Here is a 5,327-nt window from a genome sequence, read left to right as displayed (position 1 = left end):
AGTCAGAACGGCCAGCCGTCGACTGGGGCCACCGGAGCTATTCTCCGGCTCCAGAACCGCTCCATTTTGAAGTTGTCTGCGTCTCAGACACCGGCGACAACAACAACAACAACAACGACAACACAGCGGCAGGGCAACATCGGCGACAGCAACAACGCGGTGCAGCCTTTTAGTTTAAGTTGTAGTCGTCTGGCCCCGTCCAGAAATGCACTGTCAAAAAATCATCATTTAATATTCAAAATAAAGTCTTATTACCAAAAAGTACAAACTTTCAATTTAGCAAAAAATAATTCAAGTTTTGCTATCTAAATCATAAATTATGGAGAGGTAATCCATCTATTATAAGTAAACATTTTGTTCTTTGGACAATATAAAATATTATTTCTGTTTGTATATAGTAAATAAATTAAATATCTTAACTAAACCTTGGTCCTTTGGCCTTGGTACAAATCTTTTATAACATTTTTCTTTTACTTTAATTTATTATTCAATAATAATGTTTAAATTCTCTTGTTGCTTTTAAAATGTAGGTTTTTGGCTTCTAGTATGTTTATTTATTTTCAGGATATATTTCAGGATTTATAATTATTTAAAATTAAATCGGATATCAATATATAATTACTTTTTAAACCCAATTTTTTCACACTGTGGGAGTCTGGGACTCTAACTGCGGCTTAAGTAGGTTGGCTGGCTAACCACCCTGTGTTTGGCCCTCAACCACCCACCGAACCGCCCACCGAACGCCCGCCCCCCTTTTGCGCCCTCTGATGTGGCCTCTTCTCTCGCCTTTGCTGCGTTTTCTGCTTTGTTATTCATATTATCCGGCAAATATTTGCCGTTGTCATACGAAAAATGTCTACAAAACGAACGAAAAAAAAAAAAGAAACACACACACACACACGCCGGTCGAGACAAGAAAAAGGGTTGCTTCGGCTGGCATCGACTACCCTACTCAGCCGCATCCCCATATCCCAAACCCAATCTAGATATTTGTGGAACCAAGACTGAGATTCAGATGCAGAGCCAGACTGCCACTGCCGCTGCCGCTGTTCGTGCCCCTCGATCCGCACTAATGGCCGCAATTGTGGCAGCAGCAGTAGCAGTAGCAGCAGCAGATTCAACTTCATCCCGACCCAAATTGTCTGCAACAATTGCATGGCTGTGCCACACTGATTCACCCCTCCTGATAATATCTTAATAGATTCTTTTGCCTCAGCCACACCGGGGTTCATTTGAATTTGAATCCAGTGCGACTTTCCACTCTGTCAGTCTGTCAGTCATTTCATCATTGCGTCAATGTATCTGTATCTGCGGCTGGCAAAGGTGTCGTCCAGATACCTTTGGCTGACTTTTTAGCCTTCTCGCTCTCCATTCGCTTTTCTTGTGACAGGATCTTTCGTCTCCTTGTGCAATTTGTATAATGAGCATTTGCCACACAACTCCTTTGACTTTCAGCACCTTTTTGTGTCCATCTGGATTTTATTGTTGGCTTTCAGGCGACTCTTTTCCTTTTCGTTTATTAATTTGATACATTCGGAGCTGTTTTTTATTAACTCACATTTGCCGCAGGCTTTGAACCTGCCTTTTGTTATGAGGACTTTCACTGTTTTAATAAAAAAAATATTGCACTTCTAAACGAATTATTCAAAATATTTGTCACCACTTTTTTTATTAAAGTTGTATTCCTGACTTAATGTTTCAGTTACTAAAAATTACAACCAATTAAACAAAAATCTGTCAAATACATATTAATTCTATGCAAAATATGTGAAAACCTGTGTGCGGTTTTTGTTTAACTAATTAAACCACAAAACGATCGTTAAACGTTTTTCCAATTGAATAGTCTCAATAAATGCCCACACGCCAAAGTTTTTTGCTGAATTGTTAAAAATAATTTATACAGCGGTTCAATTTAATAATTAAAAACCACATTTTTACGAGAACATAAAAGAAGGTAAACCTGTATGAATTTCATTCAACCTTCAAAAGTCATGGGGAACACACTAAAAGCATTCGGTATCCTAGCATTATTTTTGACTTGGAGATTATGTGTAAGTTGAATAAGGATACCAAATTAATGGGTAAATCAATCACGAGTAACTAAACAGGATTCGGTGACTTATAAACTCACAAATGTGAGATGCGCCAGTCACAACAAGTCATGGGTGACAATTAATGAGTGTCGCCTGAAGGCCGTCAGTCGAAATAAAACCGTATTCAATTTCAATGCAACTTTCCTTCATCCGACAAACGACATTTTTATGGATTATCAAATGCTTAAAAGGGCAAGCGGATACAAGCCATGGTTGTTCAAAAAAAAGATCGACGGTTGCAGGTTTTTAAGAAAGCCCTACGATCTCTTGACTATATTAATTTATAATATTTATGGACCCTGGTCAAATGTCAATCACACTTGTCCGCTTTATGTAAGTACTTAAATATTCTAAAGGCAACAAGAATGACATTCTTTTCATTTTTCGCTTAAAGGGGGATATTGTAATCAAGGGAATGTATCTTACAACTGAGATAAAAACCGTACCGTATCCCACCGGCGATTATATGCTCCAGATAAACTGGCTCTTCTATCGAAAGCTTCAGTTTGTCACAAATGTTAGTTACCAATTTGTTGAAGATTGTTGTTGAAGATTTATTGTAACTGTGTACTATTTCTAAACAAAAAATCTACAAATGTCTTTCAAAACAGCAATGTTATTCCGTTTTGTTTGATATTACCTGTTACCTGTATTAAAATGATTTAAATAAAATTTTAAAAATAATACAATGTTATTAAAAAGAATTTTAAGTGTTTTTATTTTGATAGTACAAAACCTTAAACAAGTTTTCAGTGCTGTCTATAAGTGTTATTTAAATTCGATAATATTATAATATTAATTTTTTAATTCATGTTAATGTTCTTAAGGGAGAGCTGATCGTTAAGAACATGTGTTTAACTACAGAGCCACTGAAGAAGCTTCCTTTGCCCACCGGTGACTTTTTATTCGCAATGAATTGGAAATTTTTTAGGAAGCCCCAGTTTGACACAAATCTTAGTTTTCAATTTGTTGAAGATTTATTTAACCAGAGAACTTAATCTGCCAGAGGTTTTTGTACATAGAATTCAAAACCAAATGTATAATCGTAGTTCTTCCACACGTGTTTATAATAAAGCAACAACATTTTTCCAACTATTAAAAAATAATTACCCGAAAAATATGTGGTAATTGAAAACTGATTCAGAGGGAAATTACAAAGAGATCGCGGGATAATGGAAATACATAAAAATATGAATAAAGCATTTATAAATCAACAAAAGTCTTCAGTAGTTTTTGAAATTATTCAATCATGAGGTCAAGCCAACGAATTGCCGCTCTTTTGTGCATTTTATTTACTTTGAACGTAATACCCATTGTAAGTTTCGGTTTTCTTTGGTATTTATGATTATGAAAACATTATTTTTTGACAGGACTCAGTTGTGTTTAAACTGACGAATGTCCTTTGCGGGAGTTACAATGAAACGTGGGTTAGGATCAATCATTGCCGCTTGAAGGCCATCAATCGTCAAAGGACTGTGTTCAATTTCAATGCAACATTTTTATATCCAACCAGAGATATTTGGGTCCACTATCAACTGTTCAAAAGGGAAAGTGGCTACAAGCCTTGGCTAATAAATGCTAAAATCGATGGATGTCGATTTTTGCGCAAGCCTTACGATTCCATCGGAATATTAATGTTCAATATATACAAGGATTTTTCCAACTTTAATCATACCTGCCCATATTATGTGAGTCATTGGGTTGGTGATTTTAAAGCAATTGATAACTGAAATATTATTTTTAAAGGGTGACGTTGTTCTAAAGAATATGTATTTATCCACGGATAAAATGCGACTTCCTATGCCCACTGGCGATTATTTATTGGCGATTAATTGGATATTTTACCACAAGCCACAGTTTTCCACCAATGTTAGCTTTCAGTTTGTAGAGGATCTAATGTGAAAGATATTATTTATGAATAAGTTAAAGAACATTTCCAGAAAAGAGGTGGATTAATTTAATATCCTAAAAACTAAGAGAAAGTTAAATCATTTGCAAAGCAATTTAATATTTAAATTCTTTTGAGAGGATATGTCTTTAGTTTCTCTAATGGATCATATCACTCATCATGTGTTCTTTTCACCGAGGAATATCCGTATCCGTCAAGTGTCGCCGGAGGTTGTGGTCTGGCACAAAAGGCGTGCAATAACCCGTCATAAGCAGGCTTTTGGTAATAGACCTGTCGCCTCGCCGGCCAACTCCAAAAGCCATCCTCGGCATATGTTAGACATTTATGTCTTGCTTTTCGACACCAGCCAATGGCCCGAATGAACCACCACCACCACACTGAAGAAAAAATTATGAATATAAACCAAATAAAACCAAATAAAAAATAAACCAAATAAATAAAAACTTTTATAAGATGTATGAAAACATGGTTTTATAAATGTAACCGTTGACCCAGGCGTATACGTAATATGTGGTTGTGTTCCTTCTCCTTTTATTGAAATTAAGTAAAATACCATGTTTTTTATTGAATTGTTATTTTATTTGCATTTCTTAAATAACAAATTTAAAAGCGACACATTTTTTTGGGAGTTATATTTGCCTGCAATTTAAATATTAATAAACCAAAATTTATATTGTCTTTTTATTCAATTATTGTAAAAATTCCTTAAATTTCTTCGATTTATGTTTTATCTTAGATTAAGTAAAAAAACCCATTTTATGTTTAAATAACCATAGTAAAACTAAAGACCTTGGAAACTAATTATTTCTAACATATAAATCAGAAAAGTAGGAGCTCTTTATTGCGCTCAGTGCATGATGCGCCTGCTCACCCCCAGAAAATCCCGACCGCAACTAGCGAACGTTGGCGTTGGCCCTCGGCGACTATTATTACTACATTTACGACCCTGCCGTCTGCTGCAGCACCACCTCCTCCTCCTTCTCCTTCTCCTTCTCCTTCTTCTACCCATTCTACTGTTCCTGCTCCACCAGCTGGAGCAGCTTACTCCTCTCCAGCCGCTGCAGTCGCCACATCCCCGCCAGCGGTGTCCATAAAAATGGCATTGTAATGGGACTTTGGAGGCGTCGCCATCGTTGCCGCACCAAAGTCACTGATTGACACTTTTTATGTTTCAAGCAAGCAACCAACGGCTGCTGCTGCCGGCAAAAGTTCAATGAGTTATGATTCGAGCCCGGGGCCTTTGTATTGGCCATTGTTCCATCTTTAGCCGGTCAATGGAGGGCTTAATGAGCTGGCTGCGTTTGAGAGCAAAGGAGGCGAAAGGC

The 5,327-nt window shown here is 36.7% G+C and overlaps 2 protein-coding genes across 2 annotated transcripts; both read left to right on the top strand.

The window, feature by feature from the left end:
• Positions 1–1,991: 1,991 nt before the first annotated feature.
• LOC108089294 lies at positions 1,992–2,643 on the top strand. The gene is made up of 3 exons (XM_017187472.1): positions 1,992–2,051; positions 2,109–2,426; positions 2,488–2,643. The coding sequence occupies exons 1-3, from the start codon at positions 1,992–1,994 to the stop codon at positions 2,641–2,643; spliced, it is 534 nt and encodes a 177-aa protein (XP_017042961.1).
• A 699-nt stretch (positions 2,644–3,342) lies between these two features.
• LOC108089293 lies at positions 3,343–3,995 on the top strand. Its single transcript, XM_017187470.1, has 3 exons — positions 3,343–3,408; positions 3,464–3,781; positions 3,840–3,995. Exons 1-3 carry the CDS (start codon positions 3,343–3,345, stop codon positions 3,993–3,995), a joined length of 540 nt encoding a protein of 179 aa, XP_017042959.1.
• Positions 3,996–5,327: the final 1,332 nt, after the last annotated feature.

The sequence above is a fragment of the Drosophila ficusphila genome, unplaced genomic scaffold (genome assembly GCF_018152265.1).
Source record: "Drosophila ficusphila isolate 14025-0441.05 unplaced genomic scaffold, ASM1815226v1 contig_286, whole genome shotgun sequence".
In the NCBI taxonomy this organism is placed as follows: domain Eukaryota; kingdom Metazoa; phylum Arthropoda; class Insecta; order Diptera; family Drosophilidae; genus Drosophila; species Drosophila ficusphila.
The sequence above is the reverse complement of the archived record's forward strand: the minus strand, read 5'-3'. Positions and strand labels throughout refer to the sequence as shown.

Coding starts and splice junctions, on each gene's coding strand:
- LOC108089294 (XM_017187472.1), top strand. CDS start 1,992: ATGGGGAACACACTAAAAGCATTCGGTATCCTAGCATTATTTTTGACT. Junction 2,052..2,108: donor TTTTGACTTGGAGATTATGT/GTAAGTTGAATA, acceptor GTAACTAAACAG/GATTCGGTGACTTATAAACT. Junction 2,427..2,487: donor ATCACACTTGTCCGCTTTAT/GTAAGTACTTAA, acceptor TTTCGCTTAAAG/GGGGATATTGTAATCAAGGG.
- LOC108089293 (XM_017187470.1), top strand. CDS start 3,343: ATGAGGTCAAGCCAACGAATTGCCGCTCTTTTGTGCATTTTATTTACT. Junction 3,409..3,463: donor CTTTGAACGTAATACCCATT/GTAAGTTTCGGT, acceptor ATTTTTTGACAG/GACTCAGTTGTGTTTAAACT. Junction 3,782..3,839: donor ATCATACCTGCCCATATTAT/GTGAGTCATTGG, acceptor TTATTTTTAAAG/GGTGACGTTGTTCTAAAGAA.